Source organism: Ambystoma mexicanum, chromosome 6q (genome assembly GCF_040938575.1).
Source record: "Ambystoma mexicanum isolate Mex_15411 chromosome 6q, UKY_AmexF1_1, whole genome shotgun sequence".
In the NCBI taxonomy this organism is placed as follows: Eukaryota; Metazoa; Chordata; class Amphibia; order Caudata; family Ambystomatidae; genus Ambystoma; species Ambystoma mexicanum.
Genome location: NC_090937.1, coordinates 1,033,782,292 through 1,033,807,999, shown reverse-complemented (window position 1 = coordinate 1,033,807,999; position 25,708 = coordinate 1,033,782,292). Strand labels below are relative to the sequence as shown.

The 25,708-nt window shown below is 44.6% G+C and overlaps 1 protein-coding gene across 5 annotated transcripts in view; it reads left to right on the top strand.

The window, feature by feature from the left end:
• Positions 1–25,708, top strand: part of PCM1 (pericentriolar material 1) — a 2,166,942-nt gene that overhangs the window by 1,505,042 nt on the left and 636,192 nt on the right. For all 5 annotated transcript variants that reach the window (XM_069631563.1, XM_069631561.1, XM_069631564.1 and 2 more), the window contains one exon: positions 19,359–19,498. In XM_069631563.1, the coding sequence (XP_069487664.1) occupies positions 19,359–19,498 (140 nt within the window). The remainder of the gene's footprint in view (positions 1–19,358; positions 19,499–25,708) is intronic.

The following is a 25,708-nucleotide window of genomic DNA, read 5'->3' as shown; positions in this document are numbered from 1 at the left end:
TCTATATACGTTGGTAAGTGGAAGCGGGAGCCGGTGTGTGTGACTTTGTCGTGGATGTGGTCTAATCCTCTACTGACTATCTTCTAATTACTTTTGCAATTGTTAACATTCACCTGTGGGAAGCATAACGGTGAAAGCTCAAGCCGGCCCGCACAATGCGGGAAACTCGAGCCCAGCGTAAGCTAGAATCTACGCCGACTATGGAGCTGGTGCAGTACATAAATGAATGGCCGAAGCCTGCTAGTGCAGCAGGATTACACACGGAGCGGCTTTCTGAGACACTAACCATTGCTACTCACCCATCTGACGTATTAGTATCAAATATTATAGTTCCACCGCCTACATTATCTAGAGGCTCTTTCCCAAGGGAACAAAGAAATGGGAATGTGCACAGTGCGATGCTAAAACCACTTACTTGCCCTGCTCGAGTCACAGGCACTGAGAATTGGCCATTGATACCGCTCCCTGCCGAGTTGTCGGTGGATCTACCTGTACAGGTAACCCAATTGACTGAGGAGCAGCGATTATTGGACGATATTAGCGGCAGTGGTGGGGATACCCTTGTTGGGGGGGGTAAACGGAGAGGGACTCGACTCTGGGTATTGTGCTGCCGGGGTGGTGGGGCCTGCCGCCGTGGAGGTGGCGGGCGGAGGGCCCCATGGAAGGTTTGTGGAGGAGATTGGATCACCTGTTGAAGTGAATATGGTGACGACATTAGTTGCCCAGATGGATGGTGACGGCGAACTGCCATGCGAACACAGTGTGCTTGTTGGTGGCAAGGCTGAGCATCAGAGATCTGTGGAGGTAGTGACGACGTACTTGAATCTGTCTACTATTCAATCGCCTAATTCCACTGGAAATCTGGTGTCCCCATGGCCCAGGGTTTACAGTGCTGTAGACACAGTAGCCTTTATTGGCAACACCAATCACGTGACAGATGATGCCAGCGAGGAGGTATTCATTGGTAAGAACGTCTCAGAGACAAGTGGGGAAGACGTTGCTTTGGTGAAGTGTGCCACCACAGCGGGTGGGAAGGGTGGCTGGTCAAGACCAAAATAATGAGCCACCCACTCAAGATTGTCCTGCCTCCTTTAATGATTTGAGACTTGGATCCGAAAGAAGGAACTCTTTGGAGGTAGCTAACAAGCTCTTAAACGACCTCACACGCCTTAATGCGGAAAGAGTTGCTAAAAATTTAGTGAATTGCGGAGTGTCCATGTTGGAGTGCGAAAATGTTGCTCCTTGTTTTGATGAAGCACCAGTGTTGCCACAGCCTATAACTCAAACACGAGAGGCAAGCTCCCTACTGAAACGTAGGAGGCTAATTGGGAGCATGTCTCCTAGTGTTAGCTGTTCACAGAATAAAAAACTGAAAATGTCAACTATCCCACTGGAACTTTCGTCACCGCTTTCAACAATGAATCCAATTCGGATGGAACCCACCAAACTCTTAGCCTCCACTACTTTTTCTTCAACAGATGAAGATTCCACTGACTCGTCCATAATGGAACGCCCCTACCCGAAGATTAGAAGACCTGTGCATCGTGGTAGGGTACACCCACGTGCCACCAGTAACGTGTTGGAAGAGCGGGACACTGCTCACCATGCCCTAGAAGCCCTTATTGACCATGCGATAAATGCAATTTTGGACAAAAAACTATTGGCAGAGGTTGCAAAAGAGGCACTGGGGATCTTTCAACAACAGAAAAATAAGCGTGACCAGCAAACGGATGTGACCGCTGGTCCAGTAGCCTGCCTGCTACCTAAAATAGTGAAACCAGCAAATGTAGAACGCATTACTGAGCAGGAACGTGCCAATGTTGCACGGAATATTCAAAAGCACGCTAGCAGCTCAGCACAATATGCTACTTTAAGCTCACCCTCGCAAACGAAAACTATATTGCACCTTCGGAGCCCCGTCGGCAATGAGGCGTCTTTATTACAAACGCATAAGCATCCAGGTTGCGCATCACTGGCTGTGGTTTCTGCGAATGGCACACTTGCAGATGACTGCCAACCTGTGAACGTTCCTTTGAAAGAACTAAACAAGGTCAGCAGTGCATTTGCCAGCATTATTAAGGAGTCCCAAGTGGCCTCGAATTTGGCTCTTTTAAATCCTTAAGTGCCATCAACTTCAATAACACCAGCTAACAGGGAAATAACAAGCGCCCAAACGTCAGCTATACCCCTTAAGGGAGCGGTTGATGTGACGCCTGAACTATATAATATCTTTATATCTTTAAAGGCCCATTGGACACCCAAAAGACCACTGCAATTAGTGCACAGCCAAGGAACGGCTTGATCAAAAAAAGTAAAGATCAGCTGCAAAGGAAAGCTAAACGCAGTGCTGACTCAAGAAAATTCCTGCGTCATCTTAAAACAGTCAATGTAACGGTTAATGGACCCTTCCATGGAGCGGACAACGCCGGAAGAAAGGAAGGTATACATGCAGTGACGTCTGGCCCAATCGTTTTAGAGGAATCTTTAATTAGCAGCAGCGATGGCACAGATTTGCTAATAAACCTTTCAACATATAACGACGAAGAACTTACTGGGAAGGAGCCAGCTGTGGTCCACCCTATGAGTTTACCTGAATCAACCACTCTGGTGCAACCTGTAATTGCTCCAGAAGGACTCATTGTGCCGGCGGTGCAGGCAGACATAAATGCATGCGACAGGGTGGCACAGGCTGTAACACAGGATCCAACTGCAGCGACGTCCTCGATAATTCCATCTAGAAAGTGCCAATTAATCCAACCGCCACCCTCGCTATAAAATGTGAAGGATAGTTTGGAACCTATATTCACGACATTAGAGGCCAAACGAAGACTGATTGCTGCTAAGTCGCAAATTAAAGGCCTGTTGTCAAGCCTGCAAGTTGCGCACGAGGTGTTGCTTGATACTGACAACGTGCAAGTTCAAAAGAGAGAGTCCAACTCTGTGAATAATGGTCAACGATATCACATAGAAATAGACAAACTTCAAGCCTGAATATGGGAATTGACCCAAAGACACAAACAGCGCGGCAGAGTAACAAAAATGTGCATACTCCTAAAGTCAATAGGAAAGGGAGGAAATGACAAGCACCTTCAATACAGGCGCCACATCGACTCCTCTTGGAACTAATTGAAACCTCTGATGAACTATTCTTAAACCGACACAATGGGCTATGGGTGTGCCATCTAATCCCAAGTTTAAGAGCAATTGAATCTGCGGATCTAAAAATTGTGGAATTCTTCAATGAAAAGAAAAATGATGCTGTGATTTTACATCTACAGTCTAAACTTATTGTGGAAGCCCTGTTGGATGCTGGCCCTGTGCTGATATCACTGGGGTTCGACGTAGCACAAATTGAAGAAGACCGACAATTTGGCTCGCTTGAAGAGAAGGCGGACCTTCCAATAGTTGCTGCCACAAGTTACGCTCTGACTGAAGAAATAGAAACAAACCAAGGCGAGATCAAAACTGGAGAGTCGGCGTTGGGTCTGCATCAAGCTTTACTCTCCACCGAGGCACCCCACACAAGGGATCCGATAAGAATAACGATTAATGGAACGGTGAACCCTTTGCGTACAGGGGTTGACCCTAAGACTCAAGAATCCCCAGGTAACAGAGATGACAACTGGACATGGTTGGCTGCAACCATAAATAATCAACTGGAAAAGTAATGCCAGGAACCAGAGGGCCCAAAAGGGTGCACCATGGGTTCATGGAATACCCGTGGTTTTTTTGCACCTTTTTGAATCATCGTGGGCCTGTGGATTGGATATATTATGTTTACAAGAAACATGGCTTTTGCAAAATCCGTTGCTGGAAGTCTTGAAAGTGGCATTTAATCCAGCCATAAAGCAGGCAAAAGGTAGACCGATGGCTGGCCTGCTTGTGGCTATAAAAAAAGCGTCTGGCCTTCAGATTTTGAATTCACGCAATCCATCTCCTTTTATCCAGGTTGTCACCATCAGTACCCACCAGAATGGTTGTAAGGCACCATACTTGTATATCATTAACGTATATTGGAATCATCTGGCCAAGGACGACTCGCTTTTTATTGATCAAATTACAGCATTGATCAATCTTTTAACAAAGGAGCTGCCATTGGACCTAATTGTGTGTGGGGATTTAAACATCGTTTGTGCCTCAAATGTAGACAGAATTGTGCTAAAGGGTAAGAAGGCCCATAAACACGAAGAAGTAGCAGCTCAGTGGTGCCTAGAAATGGAGCTCCGTGGTCTATCAATGCTCAACGGCCAAACTGTCGGAGACATTCCTGCATGTCCTACATGGAGAAGGTCTGATCAGGAATCAGTACTTGACTATATATTTGTTTCTGAAAACATCCACAAACGGACAAAAGAAATGGAAGTTGTCAGAATGAAGCATAGCGACCACGATATGTTTCAATTTATATTTGAACATTCTACTCCGGGTATTAAAGGAGAGTTCCGGGACTTTTTTTTTATTGTCCCTACGGTTCGGCCATGTGTTTTTAAGCATAACTCGGTAGATCGTGGAAAACTTTCCTATGGACCTTACCCGACTTTTCGTCCATTAACGCACTCGAAATCAGCCGCCATTTTCTGATAATCCTATCACTTGCCGCATCGCCCTGGCTCACCTGCTTTTGCGGCACTAAATCAAATCCCCCGCCCCTGAAACAGACTTGATCAAAACATTCATATTCCCCGCCTCTATCCGTGACGTGACTGAGCTGCGTAGGCAAACGCGCCCAGGCGTCTTCTACGCGACTCCACACAGAACCAGGAAATCAACACAGATGAGCTCAAACAACACAGCGCGCCACAATTGGGAATATGAAACTGTACTTTTAAATTAAACCGCAAGATTGTAAATTTGGTAAAGTAAATTTATTTGACATCAAATGTTTTGAGAATATTCAGCGATTAGCATTTTTATTTGCACATGTTCCAAAAAGTTCCGTTTCGAGGCACACGATGTTCCTTTGCTGTACACAGGGTCTTAGATCATCTCACAATACAGCGCCACAATTCGGAATATGAAACAGTGGTTTAAAAGCAAACGGCAAGATTGTACATTTGGCAAAGTACATTTATTTGACATCAAATGTTTTGAGAATATTCAGCGATTTGCATTCACGTTCCGAAAAGTTCGTTTCGAGGCACACGATGTTCCTTTGCTGTACACAGGGTCTTAGATAAATGAATTTTTATTTGCTCTCGATCCAAAATATTTCGTCTTGAGGCAAGCGATGTTCGTGTGCAGTAGACATGGTGTTGGTTTACGATAAAATAAGCTCTTCGGTCGCACTGATAATCGCATGGCTGTTCCAACAACGAGGCACTAGGCCACCACAACGGTCTGTATGTTGCATCTAGCCGTTAGTACCGCGTAAGGGCATACTTGTACTTGGCGATCGTCCCATAAAATGGTCAGGGTGGTAACGTTGTTCACGCGGAGAAGCAACTGGCGGTTAAAGAAGCCGTCCGCCGGTGTCTGGTACTCGTGACACATGCAGTAATGCATGATGTACCTGTTTGAAAAACATAAACAATGAAATTAGTCTCACCATCAGATCTTTATTAAAATTATTCATTTTATATATTCGGTCGGTAAATTATTTCATAGCTAGGACAGTGCAACTGGGTTTTAAACGTCAAGGGGGGGCTGTAGGATACTGAGACAGTCCCTCAGTGCAGGGGTTGACAGGGAGTGCAGGTGGAGAGTGGAAGGGCCCAGGACCGAGATCGCAGACAGTGGACCAGTTGTTGCAGGGGAGAGGGAGAGAGAAAGCAGAAGCAAAGGTTTTGAGGTGCTTCTGTAAAAGTAGACGGTTCTCCCCAAGATAGTGTGCGGTACAAAACAACATGCCACATAGAACGTACTGTATAGTAATTAAATTGCGGTATAAACTCATCTAAAGAGTTACTTACATTATATTTGCATTTTCCATTGCGTCTGTGCGTAGGGCAGCCCCGAAATACCACTCCTTCTATGCCGACGTTATTTCTTCTAATGAACGAACATGAAATGGCTTTCGTTTCTGAAATTATATTCATTATCGTTTCTTACGTGGTCCAGGCCTGTCAAGGTCAAAATACAATAGAACCTTATTCTGAGTCGTGGGCCATTCTGGCACCCGAGAAAAAATCAAAGCAGCTGACCTTCACTTCGAACGAGCACACATTCCAAGTTAGCTACATTCAGTGTAAGGCATTCTCACAGGACTTGAAATTTACACTCCATCTTTGCATTTTGTCTGCGTGCTTTGCAGCCACACAGAACCATAAATACGGAGAGATTCTATATTTATTGAAAAATGATTTATATTACTGTTTGGTTTAATTTAATGCGCAAATGAACAAGGGTGGAGAGACACATTGCATGTACACTGAGCAATCACTTTTATTTAGACAATACATAGAAACACATATTCAATGGGCCTGCGACATGAGGAGACTTGAGAGAACAGACAATCAAATTACAATCATTTAAACCGTGATGTGTATTTCTCAATGAGTTCTTCTTTAGGTGGACATGGAACAGATGCAATGTTGGGTGGCAATGCAGTTGTCCCCTGCACAGGTTTGTTCACAACTCCATTTATGTGCCTATCTAGGACGTCAACAATAAGTTTCTCAATAAACTCATATTGCATATCCTCAACACTGGTTTGATCACCCATTGTTTACTTCTTTTAGTGAAGGCCTTATTGTAGCGAAGCGTCCCTAAAGTTCCGGTCGTCCTACTTTGTTGACGGCCAACATTATGGTTATGTGCCAAGACCGCTAAAAGAGTCCGATTTATCATGCCCTCCATGCCAAAATGCAATCGTTTTGGCCTGTACTTTAGGCACATATTGTGGAACACCTCCAAATCTCCTGTGTGGCAGAATTCCGTGAGTCCCCTCAAAGCTTTTGTTATAGTTTTATCAAATACAATCTTTTCAATGGCTTTGTGAGTGGGTGATGAAGGAATCAACCACTTCTTCTTCCGTGCCTCCTCTGTGGACAAATGGCCATGTTCACAATTGTGGAAATGTTGGTTCGTGTTCCATCGGTGAACATTTGTACAGTGTGGCATTACTGACCGCCATTTTTCCAGTAGAATTTCCAACGACCCTCCACATGTTTTTGAGCTCCACCAAAGATGGTTGCTGATTGACTTGGACCACTGTGAAATACCTTGCAATTCTTTTTTTTTTACCTGCAGCCGAAAATTTTTTATTGATTGATTTTGCAAGATGCCAAACGTCAAATTGGTGATTTATATTTTTGTACTGTTCTCTCATTGTCTTGGCAATTGAAACGTGTCTGTCCGTGGCTATCAGGTCGATCACCATTCCCCGCGATTGTAGTTCTTGCAATGATGCTACAAAGCCAACTTTCTCCATGGCCACTGAGGATGTACTTTGTGACACCTGCACGACCACCGAACTCACAATTTTCTTACTTTCCATGTCCTGAAAGTGGTAGGTGCAGTACTTGGCTGAAAATCCTGGGCTGTCGCACTGTCCATCACCGGCTAGCCTGAACCGTTTGCCCGCGAATGTACTATCAATAGACATTGTTTCCATTCTCCAAGCTTCGCTAATGGCTGGAAATAGATAATCGGTTTGGTATTTGTAGAACTGAGTTTTCGCAATGAAATGGATTCCCACAAACTGAAAGAAAGACTCTAATTTTTTAAAACTTGAACCACTAAAAAGTGCAGCCGCTGCACAAAGTAGATTGCCTGCTGGCAGTTGTCCCAGCATAGGTTGTGCAGACCATGTGAAAGGATGATATTTTGTACAGGTGGCATGTATTTTAAGGTTAGTGCCTCGAATTGCACGAGTCACATTAATCAATGGCTCCCCACATACTTCCCCACCTACCAAATGCCCACATTTAATCCGAATAATAATATCAATCAAACAACTATCGAATACAATGAATTTGGCCTCTTTCCTTATACTGTCACTCTGCATCCCAGCTGGTTCGGCCTGTAACGTTGAGGACATGTCACTCACATGAAAGGTAGAATCTCTGATATCGTCTTCCGCTATGTTCAGTGATATTGATGGTGTTTCATTGTCGTCTACTTCATTCTCTTCCATTGCAACATCTGTTCCTTCTCCGGCGATGGGTGAATAAAACAATTTCTTCAACTTTCTCGCCGTCTTAGTTTTTGCGGGTGTGGATTCTGTGAATTGATCTCCGACTGCATCCGAACTACCAGGAGGACATTCACTATCAATGGCTGGTGGTGGTATAGCTCCGTTGTCAATCACTTCATATTCTTCCCATTGGCACGATGCTTCTCCAGTCTCAAGTCCCTGCCAAAAGGTTTGACAAGCAACATCTCTCGTTCGCTTCACTGTCTGTGTAGATCTAGTTCGTACACCCACTCGCAACTAGAGGACAGATTGGAAAAGGGGTGTTCAGTTTAAACACAACTTACAGTATTGAACTATTAACAGTGAAAAACAACATAATATAGTGACCAGGACACTAACCTTCTTTTGCTTTCTTTTCTTTGAAACTTTCTTGCCTCGAACTTCAACATCAGGACGCTGTTGCTCCGACTCGTGTGTGCATGTCTCCACTTACTCTTGCGCTGCAACGACTATGTTTTCCTGATAAGCACATCCATCACGCACTGACGCTCCATGGACTCCCTGAAACATAGAACTTTCATTAGTATGTATAATAATATCGAAAACACAAAATGTACTTGGGGACCAATACCCACGTACATCTCAATAGCAAAACACGAATGAACGCTTTGTGTAGAACATTCAAACGACAATTATTCACGCATTGTTGATCTAGTTAGATGGAACTGTCAAGATCCATACCTCGGGCTCCTCATAGACTTCCATTGATGATATTATTGAAGATGATGCTTCAGTGACTCCCTGAAACACAGTAATTGCATTAGTATGGTTTTCTATTTTGATAAAAAGAACAGAAAGTTTGTGCAGGCGTGAACGGCTCATCTAAATAGACCTGCACAAATGATCAGTTGTCTAAAATAAATAATGGATATCTAAATATGATTCGATTTGCTCGATCGTTGGAAGTGTCACCACCCAGAAATCTGCATCAACTACTAGGGGTGATGTTCTTGTAGAAGAAGCTCCGTCATCTCCCTGAAACATAGTACTTGCGTTAATAAAGAAGGAAGTATAGCGGATGTAATCACGTCATATGATCTCGCTTGATCGAGCTGTCAGTATCCATACCTCGAAATGCATAAGAACATCAAGGGACGATGTAACTGCGGTGCACACTTCTGCAAGCTGTTGCGCCGACCCGTAACTGCACGCTCCCCCTTCTTCTTGGACTAATGCTCCATCGACTCCCTGAAACATAGGACTTTCATTAGTAATGAACACAATATTGAAAAAAGAAGACACATAGGAGGGCGACGACAGAAGGACATATCAATGGCTAAAAACGAAAGAAACATTGTGTGTAACAATCACGCTACAAGAATGCAAGATCTGATGATCTCCATCGATGGAACTGTCCTGAAACGTACCTCGAGCATCTGAGTGACATCAACGGTAGTCGTCAATACGTTGGACTCCTCAGCATCTCCCTGAAAGACAGTACTTGAATTATTTTGGATAACAATAATTATAACTGAAAACAAAGACTAGAGGACGAGTACAAGGGTGTACCATTAGGTAAAATAATTACACGATAAATTAAAACTATTGATTTACATGCCTAAAACAAGTCAGTGGCAGAATAGCCAAGTAAGATTACCCGATAGGCGCTTGAAGTGGCTGATGACTGCAATAACGACACGGATGGAGAATCTTCCGCCTTCATATTGAGTGGATACATAAATGGGGAAATTATTGTTATCTAATGCTACACACTACCGCAAGGCCGAGAGATAAATACGTAAACTTGACTCACCAGTGGAGGGATGTGGACGAATAGAGTGGGAATAGCGGTTGAGAGCAATTTTCGCCTCGCTCGCGGTGTGTTCTTCTTTATTAGCAATGATGTGGAGTACATGTCAGAGGTAAAGTGCCTGCTGCAGATGCGGTATCGATCACCCCTCTTGTCCGCAAAGACTTCTAGGACTCTACTTTCAAGCTCAGAGGGTGGATATCCGCAATATCGGACCCATTCTCTTATCTGATCTATTGTCTTAGGGAAAACATGCATTATAGTACCTTCAGATTTATTATGGGTCTTCGAAGGACAACCGCCAATGGAACAGGCAGGCATTGTGGAAAGTTCTGAAAAGTAAAGATCAACAATTCTCTATGAATACCAATGTGTTAAAAAATTAAATACATAAAAGGTTCAATGCAAGGTATGTTTTGGTTTTTGGAACTATACACGGTATTCACATGCGGATAAGTATTTGAATAACTTTAAAAAAATACAAAAATAATTTGACTAAACTCAGAACATGTGACTAGTTCCTTGCATGTACTGTCTTGAACGAAAAGAAATTGGACGCAAAATGAGTATGGTACATGGCCTTACCTTGACGAGCAAACAGTTAGATGCAGGGATCAGAGTAGTTTCTTGTCGTAGAACAGGGAGCAGTTCACAGGTTGCAAACTGATGAGTTTGCTCAAAGTGGTCACGGAAGTTCACAGAGACGAAGAGCAGACAACCAGCACCTTCACGGGTTGACTAGCAAAGCGCAAAGAAGTTCTCATTAGAAATATGAAGTGGGTTATAAAGAATTCGAAACAGGGGTGTGTTTGTGAATGAATGACGTGTGGGGAGATGCTTGGCAGGAGACACGGGGTCTGGCGGTAGACATGGGAACAACAACCCATGCTCTATAGACCACTTTGAAGTGTACATGGTCTTTGGCACCTCTTGGCCTTTATCGCTCCCTGACAGCTCCACTTGCCAGCGCAAGTACCCCGGTGCGAACTGCCTTTGATAGGGCGGGGGGTGGATTGGGGCGGTGGTCGTGCAGACAAGACACAGGAAGACTCGTGAATGGAGACACACTTATGTGGATTGCAGGGGGCCGTCCAGCGTGAGGGGAGATGCTTGGCAGGAGACACGGGGTCTGGCGGTAGACATGGGAACAACAACCCATGCTCTATAGACCACTTTGAAGTGTACATGGTCTTTGGCACCTCTTGGCCTTTATCGCTCCCTGACAGCTCCACTTGCCAGCGCAAGTACCCCGGTGCGAACTGCCTTTGATAGGGCGGGGGGTGGATTGGGGCGGTGGTCGTGCAGACAAGACACAGGAAGACTCGTGAATGGAGACACACTTATGTGGATTGCAGGGGGCCGTCCAGCGTGAGGGGAGATGCTTGGCAGGAGACACGGGGTCTGGCGGTAGACATGGGAACAACAACCCATGCTCTATAGACCACTTTGAAGTGTACATGGTCTTTGGCACCTCTTGGCCTTTATCGCTCCCTGACAGCTCCACTTGCCAGCGCAAGTACCCCGGTGCGGGCGGTGGTCGTGCAGACAAGACTCGTTTGCCGTAGGGCCTCACCAAGGAGAGGCCATCTAACTGCATGTAAGAGGCAGGCTGCAGGATCTAGTACATGGAAGGCAGGGGGGTGAGTTTATAAATACCTCAGCCTCCCAGGAGAATATATGGGTGCAGTTCACCCTGGAGACCCTGAACAAAGTGGTGTGGTAAGTATTTTTGGGGGAGGAGGCAAGGCCGGGAGGCTTGATGCCAACCCGCAAAATAACATATGTATGTCTGCTGCATATGGGTTCAACGGTTATGTGGATTGAAGGTGGGCGGCCAGCGTGAGGGAGGATGCTGGCCGGAGACATGTGGTGTGACAAGACAAGGCACAGGAAGACTATTCAATGGAGACACACTAGATTCATTTAAAAAATCAAAACAACCATTGTTAAAATATATGTTGGGTTTTATTTTAGATCTTAATTTCAATTGAACATAAATAATAAACATTACACATTGTAAAGTTGCGGTTGCAGCACATCCCGGGAAAAGCCGCGGTATTGTCCACTGTCGCTGGGGAAATGTTGTCTAATGGCAAGTACCGCACAGGCAGGTATTACTCTCCGAACGCGGTGTCCGAGCCTCCCGTGAAGCCACCAAGTGAAGCAACGATAGGCCACCAGCCTGTACCACCTGTGAAAATGAAAGATGCAAACTGTATTAAAATGACAACTTTCTTATCACTGTCGATTCAGGTACAAAAATGTCATTCTGCTTTGAAAAAAATTCTATCTAGAAAATGCACAACATGGAACCAATTTACATGCATTCGAATGATATGTAGATGTAGTTTTATATGTGGGAGACGACCATGAAATAGTAGTGGCATCACTGACATCACAACCAGAGTATACTTACTCGTTACTCGGATTACGCGGACGAACAGTGCCGCAAAGTTCGTGCATAAGCACCATCATCATCCTCAACACTGTCCGTGAGAGGCAGGCTTCCCTGAACTCTGGCAGCTCGGTGATGCATTGCGGACTTGGCTCGCCTTCCGAAATGTAGGCCAAGCACCCGGAATTTTCACGGCAGCAGCAGTTCTCCTCCTCAGTTGGCATTAGCTCGCAACGATTGCACGTGCACCAGGTGGAGACGCCGTCCATGCGACATGGTCCAGGCTCTTCATCCGTTGACTGGTCCTCCCAACTGCCGTCCGAATCCCCATCATTTTCGCGTGCTTGCCTTTCCAGTAGTTCTTCCTCGGTGTACTCGGGCTCGTACATATACGGCATTATTGTAGCCATTGTATGGTAAAGAAAGTAAAATAATTTATAGCGGTGGTACTGGTATCTGTTCACACGGGCTACAATCAACGAAGGTAGCTGACCAGAGCACAGAAACGAGTCACAGAATACTCAAAGTAACACAGCGAGAGTAATGGAATCGAAAATCTGCTGCTGTGTGTTGTGAAACGGTGTGTTTATACTTATTGAGGAAAGAGGCGTCCTGCCGTTTCCATGGCGACACTTCATTAGCTGAGGCGCAGCGATTGTTGACACGAAACGTGCTTTGGCGTTGGGAAATGGGCGGTACGCGTCTGCTGATGTCAGCCTCGGGGGCGGGGGATTTGATTTAGTGCCGCAAAAGCAGGTGAGCCAGGGCGATGCGGCAAGTGATAGGATTATCAGAAAATGGCGGCTGATTTCGAGTGCGTTAATGGACGAAAAGTCGGGTAAGGTCCATAGGAAAGTTTTCCACGATCTACCGAGTTATGCTTAAAAACACATGGCCGAACCGTAGGGACAATAAAAAAAAAGTCCCGGAACTCTCCTTTAAGGAAGGTTGGCGCTTTTCTGTGACTACTGGATCCAGTAGGATCCGTTTAAACTTGTTGGACACAGAAGTTGCTGTTATTACACATAATTTCCAACATGGCTCGAAAGCACTTGAATATCGAGATCTTTTTTGCAATTATGAAGAACGAAAACATAACATAAATCATAAGGAGTTTCAAGCAAAACACAAATTTGATTTGGCTGTCATGCAACGAAAAAGAGCCATGCGACAAGAACTAAGGGCTCTAAAAAATATAAGCAGTGTATCCAGGAAGGAGTGCAAACGAATGATCAAACAAAGATACTGGAACTGACATAAATCACATGCAGCTTTTATGATGCAAAATGACTCCGAACTTATGTTACAGAAAATGTCTGGTAAAAAATCGGCTGAGTACTGGAGACTGATAAATAACAGCTTGGCTCCTCAACATACATTACAGGCTAATGCAGTCTCGGAAGTAAAGTGGGCCAAATTTTACTCAAATCTATATGCTAAAGACCCATCTCCCACAGTCTGGATATATACGGCGTTAAATAAATGGGACTTGGTGTTTGAGCGCCTTGATATACTCAACGTAATTAAAAACGTGCACGATTCTAGAGCTCCCGGGGCGGATGGCCTAACTAACTTTACGATCAGGAAAAACCCAGAACTATGGACAGACTTTTGTGTAATGTTGTTTGAAAGAGTCATTAAGAACTGCTCGACCCCTAAGTCTTGGAAAAGCGCTGTGGTGGTACCTATTTTTAAAAAAGGGGATCGAACTAATCCTCGAAACTTTAGGCCTATAGCGCTACTTGACGTCTTGGGGAAGATCTATACCAGCCTCCTACAACAAAAACTCCTAAAATGGGCTACAGCTGCTAACCACGTGGATCCCAGACAAGCAGGTTTTGTAAAAGGAGTAGGATGTGGGTTAAACCTGTTACTGTTAAATCTTCTGAAAATGGATGCACTGAAGTCAAACACAAAGATCTATACGGCCCTGATAGACTTGTCACAGGCGTTTGATAGCATAAATAGGGAGCTGTTGTGGGAAAAACTCACGAGGCGGAACTGTCCCTCTAGCCTAGTGGATGCAATCCGCGAGTTACACACGGACACTTCCATTAAGATTCGTTTGGATGAGAAAGGTACGTTGTCTGCTGCCATTGCCACATATAAGGGCGTGAAACAAGGCTGCCCGTTGGCAGCAATTGTTTTCAATCTCTTTATCTCAGACATAATGCAAGCCTTTAATGGTGTAGCCACCTTTCCTCCAAAACTTTATGGGTCTCCTATTGAATACCTGGTTTATGCAGACAACCTTATTTTGGTAGACTTGACGCCTATTGGGCTCCAGCGAAAACTCAACTGTCTTGATCATTACACAACAGAAAACGGTCTCAAAATCAATAAAGAAAAAAGTGAAATTCTGATTTTCGAAAATTTACAGGGAAATAAAGGCAAAAAAGGAAAGTTTCGCTGGCGGCTTGCAAATGAGTGCCTACAAATTGTAAAGAACTTGACCTATTTGGGCATGAAAATCAGCGCCAGTAGAAGAGATGAGCCGTGGTCTGCTGTTGCAAAAAGTAAGTGCCGGCACCTGGCGTGCCAAGCGCAACTAATCAACGAAATATTTGGCAAATTTTCGCTAAAACCTGTCATTTTATTCTTTGAGCAAAAAGCGGTACCTGCACTAATATATGGTGGGGAAAATGCGTTTGGTTGTGCAGAGGTCTTGTGGAATTCCCTAGAAAATATTTTTTGGTCCCGTGTCTTGCAGCTTCCAAAGGGTACGTCGACAACATGTCTATGGTACGAGCTAGGGCTCATATCAATTAAAGCAAGAGTCACGTGGAACTTACTAAGTCTATATAGAAAAATGATGGTTAAAACTCCGGTGCCGGAATTTGAATTATTACATAAGTCTGATAATGACAGAGTTGACACTACATTGTCTGATTGGAATTTACTCTGTCAGGCTCTATTAAAGGAGTACGACATCAGTCTCTCATTGCTAATAGGAGAACCCAGACATGGCTAAAACGAAAATCTGGAGATCTGATTGGATATCGACCTGTGACTCAAGAGCAAATTCAATTCTAATATGTGAGGTACCGGGAGAAGCAAAAGCTTATGGTCAGAGACATACATATCTAACCTGCTTACCAGATCAGTACTCAAGAGCCCTGTACATGCGTTTTAGAATGAATTTGTTTTTAACAAAAGAGCGTTTGGTTACATGGACGAAGTTTGCTAACATCGATCTAGCGTGCAGATTCTGTAAAATGAGTAATGAATCCATCAAACATTTAGTCATGGTTTGCTCGGCTTTTGAGCAACAAAGAGAAAGACATTTTGGTAAACTGATCAATGAGCATCAATTCATGAAAACAGATGACTGGTGGAAGGCACTGTTTGAGGGGAACAACAGAGTAGTTATATTTGCTTTAGTAAACTTCCTTCGATTTCTAAAAAGTAATTTAGATACTGAAAATGGAAAATTGGGACTACGTAATTAAGAGAACTGTTATGGACGAGGTATATGGGTTGCATGTGTGAAACCAAAACGATGATGATTCAGACTGATGAAGAAAAACTAAGAGTTGGATGGAGGGATTTGGAGATTGTACTGTTATTTTAAAGGTTTGAACAAACCAATAAAAAAAAAAATAATAAAATAAAATAAATTGCCTATGGATAACATGCGTATTATCCAGGCAGCCAGGAAACCCTCAACCAGATCCCAATACAGGAGTAAATGGCTCAGGTTCTGTCATTGGGGTTTGGAGAAGCAATTGGACCCAAGGGTGTCTAGCAGAGTCGGGTGTTCACGTTCTGTCATGCAGAACTTACCTTTCAGCGGTTTCCGCTTATCTTTCTACAGACCAATGTTCTTATCTGAGTAACCCAGCGGTTAAGAGGCATTTTGCAGGCTTGACACGCCTTTACTCTCCGGTTCGTAGGCCACATCCGCCGTGGGACCTAAATGTAGTCCTGACGGCGCTGTGCCATAAAGCTTTTGAACCAATGGCCACAGTGGACCTCAAGTACTTATCCTGGAAAGTGTCCTTTCTGGTCGCCGTTACGCCAGCGAGGAGAGCGAGTGAGCTCCAGGCCTGGTCAGTGGAGCATCCTTTCTTGGTCTTTCACAAGGACAAGGTAGTCCTGCGGACAAACCCGGCCTTTCTACCGAAGGTGGTAACTGAATTCCATCTGAATCAGTCGATCTCCCTACCGTTCTTTTTTCCGAACCCTGCCTCTGAGGCTGAAAGGGTTCTGCACTGTCTTGATGTCAGAAGAGCTCTTAAGTTCTACCTGGACAGGACTTCCGAGCTTAGGAGTATTTGTCAACTTTTTGTGACCTTCGGTAACCCTCAGGGTTAGCAGGCGTCTAAGGCGACTATTTCTCAGTGGATCGCCGCCTGCACCAGTCTCTTTCACCGCCCAAGGGCTGAAACCTCTTAAGGGTATTCATGCACACCTGGTGCGGGGCAAGGCAGCCGCGGTTGCTTTTCAGAAATATGTCCTCTGGGAGTCCATCGCTAGGGCAGCTACTTGGGCCTCCCCATCTGCTTTTTGTAAGCGTTCTTGTCTTGACATGAGCTCAAGAGCTGATGCTCAGTTTGGTCAGGCTGTGCTGAAGAACCTTTTTCAGTAAGGGGTATTTCCATCCACCCGTAGTTCCTGTTAGGAGTGCTTGGGAATCTCCCATAAGTATGGAGGAAAGGGGACGGGACGTAGGAGTATAACCAGGTTACTCACCGTAGTGACCACCTTACTCCTAGTCCATAGTCCCCTTTCCTCCATACGCCCGCCCGCCGTCCCCTCTAATAAGGTTCCTCTGTTATTGCTAATAGGTCTCTCACCTGGCGATAGAAAAGGACTGATGTGCAATGCGCGGGGCGGAGCCAAGGTGGGCGGGGTTATGGCCGCGTGACAGGCCCCGCGCAAGAAAGAGAGGAAGGACACATTTTTGGATGCTTTTTACAAAGTGCTCCGGTCCCACAGAACAGAGAGATGTTGCATAAGTATGGAGGAAAGGGGACTATGGACTAGGAGTAAGGTGGTCACTACGGTGAGTAACCTGGTTAAACTTTATCATGGGTGAGATAAATGCCTAATCTGAACCTAAATCTAAGATGGGAGAAAGTTACGACCATCAAATAATAAGGCCGTCCTAGTGGCGTCTTGTCAAATAAAAAGGGCCTATACTAAAAAGCCTATTGCCAATCCTTGCCGCTAAGTTACAAAAATAGTGTGGGATAATGTTGTAGACAAGATAAGTCAGGATGGTATGGCTGGGTCTCCCTTCCCCACGTTTTAAGCACGGGACAAAGAGGACTTCTGAGCACAGCACACTCCTGAGCCTCTCCAGCACAAGGTTAACAATTCCGCTCAACGATACCAGAACCTTCAGGGGCCAAGTCTCTTTTCTGTAAAGTCTCTTGCCTTTGAAGGTCTGCTGGGTCAGAACAAACGAACAAAAGTTCCTTCTGTAATCTTGGCCCTTAGGCGATTGCTCTCAGCCCATTGGATCTTCCTCCGCCGGGCTCGGATCCTTCTTGCAACTTGGGCCTCCCTGCGTCTGGTTCACTACGGCCTCTCAAATGCAGCTTGCAGCTTCCCACTGCGGACAACCCTCGGCCGGGTTCACTCTTGTCTACACAGTCTTCTGGTACTAGTAGTTTCTTCAAAGAAGGGGCCAGAGAGAGTCCTTCGAATGAGCACTCCTGCAGCTGGCCATTCTCTGGGCTTCCCCCCAATAGTTCAAACACATACAAGTTCTTGGTTCTCAAGTTCTTGCGTTTATCTAATGTTGCCACTTGCAACCTTGGGCTCAATACTATTCACTTCGCTATCCGCTTCCTCTGACTCGCCGATTGTTTTGGGTCTGCTGGCTTGGCTTGCTTCTGGAGTCAAGGATGGTACCACGGTAGCCAGCGTGCCTCCCCGTCTGTGATATCAGTGCGGGAGGCCCATCATGCACCATTGACATTTGGTACTCCACACGTCATCTGTTCTTCCCGGTCTTGTAATTCCCTTTTCAGATGCTTTGTGGGTCTGAGGTGGAAAAGGCAGTTACCCCCCCCTAGTTGTCCCACCCGGTCTCACTGCCTTTCTCCTCAGTTTGAACTGCTGGTACGGTGTAGCTGTGGGTTCGGCCTTGCTCGTCGTATACGCTCTTGTGCTCTGCCTTTTATCCCTATGGTGAAGATAAAGGGTTGTCAGGTGTGTGTGATTATTATCAATTGCCTGACTCTGCCTGACCCTTGTGTTTGGACATGTCGGGTAAACGGCTCTGGTGTTAGTCCGTCGTCTGTCACGGTGTAGGAAAGTGTTAGTGTCGGAATGGGGGAAGGGGCCTTCTAAATATCCTATAGGTAGGAAGAGGAAAAGGTGTTACAAGGAAGGAGGTTACCGCGTCTCAACCTTCAGTGTCCCACTTCCTCTTCCCGAAGACCCCTCATCCAGGTGATCCTCCCTCACTGGTCCACCTTCAGGAACTGGATCCAATAGCGATGGCTGTGTTCTGGCCACCTGGACGACAGATCTCTGGGGACTAGCGGGTGAGACACCTTCAGGTTTCTCACATCCCATAGGTTTAGTTGTGTCAAATATTGTTGTGGATTTTCAGATTGTGAGATGAGCATGTGCATCCATGGCTCTACTAATGTCTGTGAAATTAGTTTACAGTTAGTAAATGTTATTTAGCATGCTTGGTGCTCATAATAAAGATTTTAAGAAAACGCAATGCGCACCTAATTGTATCAAAAGCTTGCTCATCTTCAAGCAGAGGAAAATAACTTTTCAAGAGTAGATTAACACTTTAAGTGGATATATTTACATCTGTTTAGTTCACTTCTGCTGAACTAATATGTAACTGTCTAAATATAAATTTCTGAAATAGTTTGTTTTAATAATGCCTTATGTTTGTAGGCGTCCACGTTTTTTTAAACATTTTTGGAAAATGGGTATTACATCATTTGTATGGTTTGGCTCTCCATTACTTTTAACTTGAAAGCTGATATTCTTATGACCATTTCTTTTGTCATACTTTTATGTTTGCGTGTTTGCCCGTTTAAAATAACTGCTAAAATCATAATTCTTGCTAAGAACCTCCTTTCTAATTCCATTGTTTTCGTTTAAAGTACCAAGTTGTAGTGGAGAGGATCACTCAGTGCAGCATCCTGTAGAAGAATGTATTTCTGTCCCTTGTCCTCGTATCGATACTCAGCAGCTTGACCGGCAAATTAAAGCAATTATGAAAGAAGTTATTCCTTTTCTAAAGGTAAGTACGCCTTGTTATGTATATAGCTAATTCCGCAGTCGGCACATTTTCACATTGAATCTCTACTTTTGCTTTGCAATTGCTTGCTTTTAAGAAATAATGTAGCAGTGGTTTGTGAATAACCTGAGTAAATTAATATTAATGTTAAGAAAAACTAAACTGTTGGTTGTCTTTTTTTATTATTCATTCATATGGTGCACATTTAGTTCCCATTAAACTTGTATTCTGATCCTACTTTGTGTGCTGGCGAACCTCGAACTTGAAATAGTGTCCCCTAAGGGATTGCCTTTTACCATCTCCTTGCATGCAAGAATCAAAGATTTTTCTTTTTGCTGCCCCTTCTTTTGCTATTCTACCTTTCCTGACTTCTGGAGGTAAGTAAATCATTTTTACTTCACTTACCTTGCTAACCTCATCTGTTATGCGAGCACTGATCAGTCCCTATGGCAATCCGTGCAGGGGAACTATTTTCCCCATAGTACAGTCATCTGTTCGTTTTTACCAGCACACTTCACCTTCTGTGAAGTGCAGTATAGTCACTTTGGACCTCATTACAAAATGGGCGGTGCGGCTCAAAACAGCGCTAATGGAGTTACCACTGCATTACTTCACTGCCCAACTATGGTTTAGGTTGTGGGGTGGAAGAAAAACCTCCTGCAAAATGCTGGTGGTAATTCCGCCACCATACTCGCAAAAAATGACAATTTTGCCGGAATTGCCGTCGGCAGTATTTCTTTTATTTTAAACACTATTAGCATTTTTTTTAAAAACAAGCAGACAAAAACAAGTCCCTATGGACTCCATAAATGGGGTTACTTGCATAATGTGTCCATGGTGGGCTGATGGCAGCGGATACTTTCCTTTTTTTTATATAGTCTTGTGCAATTTACCGCTTAATGCTGTTTAGAGTACCTTGTACTCTAAAGTGGCCGTGCCTTGTTTGCACCTGTCCTTTGGCCATCTTGAGAGTTGACTTTCTTCCTGCCCAAGAGTAGACAGATTTTCCATATACGGCAACCCATTCCTGGGGAAAGCTTCAGCTTTTGTGAGCAACAGGGTGGTCTGTGTGTGTGTGTGTGTCCGAATGTGGGGGCTACGTCTGTCTGGACCCAGTCCACATTTGTGCCAGGTGTCTGTTGCTGGGCAGTTGCAGTGGCCAGATGCTGTCTAGTATTGGACACCCTAGCCAAGTTGTAATGGTGCAGATCCTTGACCTTGATGCACTGGGTGTAATTCCAGCATCCGTTCTAGATAAAAGGGGGACTCCTGCGGTCATTTTTCAGATCATCATTGGAGTCAAGACCCCCACCATAGAGAGCAGTACGCTGACTACCCAGAACACGCCATCGGAAGCTTGCCCGCAGCCCTTACTTTATTTGCTTGGCAAAACATTGTCTCTCTGCAGATCTCCTAAAGACCTTAATCGGTTCTTCTACCCCTGGACTGGTGTGAGCAACCAGTCCCGACCACTGCTTGAAGATCCAGCCATTGATTGTTTTCGGAAGTGGCCCGGAATCATCCTGTGGACTAGACAGTCTTCGTCCTGGGTTACTTAGCTGTACTATGTCACCATTCCCAGTAAAACCAAGGGAATCCTCAGTTTACGGAGCAATAAACATTGTCCTCCAGTTCCAGCTCTCCCCCACTTAGAGGGGCTTTGCAGAAACTGTTTTTGTTTGCCCTATCTCTCCCTTGCTTAGCCTTGAACGGTGGTGTTGTAGTTGAATATCCTCCACTGGGTCTCCCTTAAAGTGGTTGGTTTTAGAGTGGGTCTGTTAAAGACTTTCCTCTTGTTTGTATTGAACTTTGAAACACTTACAAATTACAGGTTGGCTCAAGGCAACACCTATTCAACTTAATAAAAGACTCCTATCCTCCTGACAAAACATTCATTGGTACCTGTGACTTGTAGGGTAATAGGCCCCTGCTTTTCTAGCGAGGGAGGGACTTTTTAAGGATAGTAGCTAATTTCTAATGTTTTGTGTGGTGTTTGCTCCCTTTTATTTTCAGCCTATTAGTTCTCAAATTGATTGCTTACCTTATTCTATTTCTTTATTGACTTGCTTTACTGTGCATACTGTATCTTCAAATCTCATTCTAACTGTATTTAAAAGTACAGTGTTGATGCCCTTAGCAGAGCACACCAAGGTGAATGTGAATATAATAGTAGTGAATGTTTGTTACCTGTGGTTTTTAATTGCTAAGAGTTTGTCCAAGGCCTAAAGAAATGTTTTTTAATACATGCTGTGCCCTTCTAAGCCTTGCTTTTCATTCACACTAACTAAATCGTTTGACTAGACATTAGTGTCTGAGAATCCGATTCTGAAAGTCCACCTTAACACAACCTCTCAATGACATTTCAATGTATTTCCTCTTACCAAATGTTCAGAAAGAATTTCAATTTTGTGAATTGTTTTTTTTTCCCAACTTTTATTTTTCCCCATTTTATTTTTTGATCATTGAGCTATATTTTTGGTGGTCACAGGGACTTCTCCACTGCCACCCATTTGACACATTTTGAGTAAATGGTCCTGTGTCGCCCATAAGGCTCCCAGTCCCTTGAGTGCTACTTAAGCACCCTTTTTGTGTTCGAAGGTGATTTTATTGCTGTACATTGGTTTTAGGGAGTAGGGTGGTGGTAGCAGGTTTGGCTTCACTACTATTGTGTAACACAGTAAAAGCGTCTGTCCCAGCACTGGCCATATCGCATTGTGTGGGGCTGGGATGGATTTTCGAATTCAACCGTGGGAGTGGTTTATGGGAGGCCACTCAATTATAGAGAACAGGGAGACGCTGGGACCAGCCAAACCCAATCAAGGTAAGGCACCAGAGCAGCAGGACATGGTCTCAGGATGGCTCTGAGAATCGTGTAGGGTTGCAATGAGTTCACACAGAACACCACCAATAATTCAGTTAGGCAGGTAAGTACAAACACATACAAAAATGTATTAGTCCTTTAAAATAGATACTAAGCAAGGAAAACCTCTAGTCCAATATTGTTAAACACTTACTGTAAAACAGATATATACATTCACCCTTAGGAGAAGAAAGGAAACATATACTTTAAGAATTCAACGCAGATATGTACATATATGCTTACAATTCTAGAATGACACTTTGAATATCCACAGAATAGGACCCCTACCACTTGATGATCCCAGTCCTAAGATGGTTTGGGCTGTCTGCCCTAAAGTCATTAGTTCCAAAGTTTTGATTCACAGGTAGGTTGATTATGAGATTTGAATGATGCCACTTATGATTACAAAATCAAAAAGGTAAGTCAAGTTCAGGTAAGTAAACTAACTCGATCCCAGTCACTTGGATTGGCCTGGGAATTGATCCTTGACCGGGTATCCAACAACCAAGGTCAGGAAAGAGTAGTTTAAGGCCAGGACTTTACCCATATGTAACCCTGTGGAGAACAGGAAGGGGGAGGAAAACTCCAGAAACCACTGCTGAGGTTCCAGAATCCGCTGGGGTCACAATCTTATGTGCTTGATCTTGTTGAGTAAGACCAGGGATCACGGGTGCAGTGGTCACTTTTCCGTGCAAGATTTGGTTTCGGCCACATTGCTTAGGAATCTTCTCCAGACACCTTCCTGCTGAACACCACAACAAAGAAAAGGAGTACACTTTTGCAGAGCAGGCAGCCTCTAGGATGTGAAGAAGACGGCTTGCAATGGGAATCACCACGGTCAGACAGTGACGTGCTATCTTCTAGGGACAAACGAAGGAGCAGGTACTGCACAGCTTCCATTTATGCAAGAAAGCTGAAAATGCAAGAGCAAAGGTCTTGTTTTACAAGTTGAAGATCCTCCAAGTTTGAAGGATGCACTCCAAAACGCGACTGCTGCAGCGAGGTAGCCCAGGAGATATATGGTCTGTTGAAGGGACACTTGTGAACGCTCAGAAAGCCTGGATCATGATTTGCGTCGAGACATTGGGTCAAGACTGGTTGTTCCCACTGGTACAGGAGTCAAAGCACCGACAAGGTTCTTCTTGAAATCAGGCAGAAGAGTCGGGCTTAACCAGGACGTCATTGGAGTTGGTGCTGATCAACTGCAGGGGTCGTCCTCGGACCGTCAACTGGCTGCTCTCCTTCATAGAGGACATTGCTCGAACTGTGATCTGAAGAATAGCTGCAGGAGTCCTCCTTTTATCCAAGATCTGGACTGGAAGTTGGCACAGGTCCCCCAATGGCAGGTATCTGCACCATTCAAACAGGCATTGGCTATTCAATCATGAATAACCACTGGCCACTACATTTCCTCAATAGACATACAGGTCCCTGATTAGTCCCAGCCCTGGCATTTGGGCTCTTACACAAGTCGTCCCTTTGCTTGCTAAAGCAGCAGCTTTCCCCAGCAAGGGGCATTCCATATATGGCACTTGCTGACCTGAGAAGGCAGGAAGAGGGCCAAAATACAATACGTCAAAGGACAAGCAAACACCTCGTGGCATGGCCATTTTATGGTGCTAGCCACCTTTTAGTAGCCCTATGCAGTAAATGCAAAAGTGCACAAGTAAAAAGTATAAAACATGGTAGAAAACAATCTGCTGCCAGAAGCTTAACCTAGGCACATTGTATCCTTCTTTTTCTGTAATGGCTTTTTGGTTACTTTTACAAAGTATCCTAACCGCGCTTCACTTTAAGGTGAATGTGTGCAAGTGTAGCCATACAAGAAATTCATAAAGAGACAGTCTCTTAGCACTGATAGTCTTATCGACTAATCAGTTTCCCTACAAGAATGAGCAAAAAGACATGGGAAGTCAAGCTGAATGCTTTACGGCCCTCCAAAAAGTCAGGTCAGGAGTCCAAACAAAGCCAAAAGAAAGAGTGTCCCATAGAAGTCTGAGCAGAAAGCAGCAACAAGATAATCTTCCTAACTGTCTGGCCTCCTCCCCCTTTGTCCTGAATCCCCTAATGATATTGGTGGTATTACTTAGGCCAGACTCTGTAGTAGTTGTATTTAAGGGCAAACCCCTGTACCTAAGCTCTTGTGTGCTGGAATTTTTGCTATGTTACTTTATTCTTCATTTATAACACGCTTAATACCAGCGAGTGGTTTCTAAGCGTGGGATCAGGATTTCAACCTGCTGCGCTGCGTTGCCTTGCTTCCAAGACAAATGTGTTGCCCACGAGCTATCCTTCCTCCCATAGAACAGGTTTACTTAACAGCTGGAGTATTTCCCACTGTTTCCTGCTGTGGCTGCGATTTAAGAATATTTGGCCATACTGTCAGAATGCTGAGCCCGTGGCTGGTCTCTGCTTTGGGTTTTCTGCTTCAGTTTGTCCATCCTGGACCACATCTGTTTTTCTGCTCTCTACACTTGTGTGCCACATCAGGCCTTCCATGTAGGGACTGTTTCTGGGCCGTTCTGCCGCCGGCTTTCAGCTCTACTCCAGAGGTTGTCCCGCCTTGGTGCTAGAAGCTGCATGGAAGGGTACTCCGACTCCAATACCGTACCTCCACCATCTTCTTTTGTGGCACTGTTTTCTGTGACTGGGTGCCCTCTCCTTTTCCTTCAAGCCACCAGATCCTGCTTTACTTGTGTCCTTTGCCATCCAGAAGCCTTCATCGCTGTTGATTTTGCTTCTGGCTTGAGGCGTTCCCTCATGGGAAGACTGCTTCTTTTTTTTTTTTTTCTTCAGCCTTGGGGTAATTTTCGGCCCAGCGTTCCGGTTCCAGTCCCTGGGAACTCTAACCCTGTAAACCACACCTAGAAAGAAGCCTTCTATTCAAGGGTTGTTTCGCCTTTCAGGAACTGTCTTTGTGAATCAAACACTGTCAGTACTTGGCTCTGGTGTGGTGGGTTATTCGAGATAGCTGGTTCGGGTTTGAGATTCTTTGCAGGAAAGAACCACATTTCCCTATTGGTTTGCATGCGGTCCATTCTTACTGTTAAATCTTATAGGGCTTCTGGTTCTTGATCTGACCTTTGGATCTCTTCATTGGGTGAGGATCTCTTCTGGTCCTTAGTGTGGTATTTTGCCTCTAGATCCGCACATGTGGTGTAGAACTGGGACGTACCTGGCTTTTTCTCCCCATACACCCAGATTGTCTACTGATTTTGTCCTGTTGACTTCTGAACGAACGTTGTACACACCTTAAACTCCCCATAGGTGGCTTTGGGGGCACATATCTACCCTTGGACATTGTTGCATCCACTTAGGGTCAATTGAGATTTAGGCTAAAGACTAGAATTTTA